This window comes from Amphimedon queenslandica, unplaced genomic scaffold (assembly GCF_000090795.2).
Source record: "Amphimedon queenslandica unplaced genomic scaffold, v1.1 AMPQUscaffold_1599_Cont26393, whole genome shotgun sequence".
Taxonomy (NCBI): Eukaryota; Metazoa; Porifera; class Demospongiae; order Haplosclerida; family Niphatidae; genus Amphimedon; species Amphimedon queenslandica.
In genome coordinates, this window is record NW_003558060.1 from 1 (window position 1) to 1,187 (window position 1,187).

The 1,187-nt window shown below is 34.4% G+C and overlaps 1 protein-coding gene across 1 annotated transcript; it reads right to left on the reverse strand.

Moving 5' to 3' along the window:
• Positions 1-25: 25 nt before the first annotated feature.
• On the reverse strand, positions 26-1,067 carry LOC109593416 (uncharacterized; the record flags this gene model as incomplete). Its single annotated transcript, XM_020008506.1, has 4 exons — positions 878-1,067; positions 519-710; positions 293-439; positions 26-226 (listed from the first exon to the last, which is right to left on the reverse strand). Coding segments are annotated over exons 1-4 (706 nt in total), but the record flags the coding sequence as incomplete, so codon positions are not given.
• Positions 1,068-1,187: the final 120 nt, after the last annotated feature.

Below are 1,187 nucleotides of genomic sequence, written 5' to 3' on the forward strand. Positions count from 1 at the left end.
GTGTTACCAACACACTAACACTTACAATCAGTATCAATGATATTAATATCAGTTAATTCAGTATCAAGACTGATCCTGTTACCACTGATTTGAGGTGAAGCCATTATTGTCCAGTTAATAGTCAGTAGTCTATCCCCCCTAACAGTGCCATTATTCAATATTGATACTGATCCACAACCAGGAACATTTGGAATGACATCCATTGAAACAAGGCTATAATCCACACCTACAGTACATGTACAATAATAAATAAATAAAAACCACATACTAATAATGTTACTACATAGACTACCTAAGGTAGCATTTCCTCCAGGAGTGGCTGAAAGTGTCGGACTAACTCCATCAAAGGTTATATTATCATTACTTAATGTTGCACATAATTCAACTGATGAGGAATTGTCATATACTGTTACTGAAGAATCGACTGACACTGATACAGCTACATAAATGAAATATCATGATATTAACACTGATACTAACACTGATGCTAACACTGATATATTAGCACTGATACTAACTAGTATTATCCATTATATTGATCACTATTGTATCATTAGTAGTAGGAGACAGTGTAGCTCCAGTTACTAATTCAAACCGAACACTTATTGATTCATTATTCTCAATGACACTATCATTTGTAATATTTATTGTGATGCAGGATAAATCAGTAGTGATAATAATATTTCCTGATGATGCTAGACCAGAATAATCTAAAATAAAAAACATAAAAATACAAAATCAATCATTTTGAGGCATTATACGCATGCTCAATGGCACGTATCCACAAATTCACCAAATTACAACCAAAATTTAGCAATTTACCAAATTTAACTCCCTCCAAAACTCCCCACCATACGGTAATTATCGATTAACTCACCATCTGCATCTCCAGTAATAGAATAGCTAACATTAACACCAATGACTCCGCCCACTCCATTCATCATTAAACATATCTTAACAACTGCTCCTTCAGCCACTGATATCATAGAATCATTCAACACTGATACTAGTAACTGAGCTATAGGAGGAAGAGAAACAGTCATGTATAATGTACTGACTAGCCTCTATATAATGGACACTTTGGTAGTGTCTCTGTTATACAGAGGTGTCCTTTATGTGGAGGTTATTTTATACAGTAAGGAATGTAATTGGTACACTAGGTGCTGTCCATTAAATGGAGGTGTACG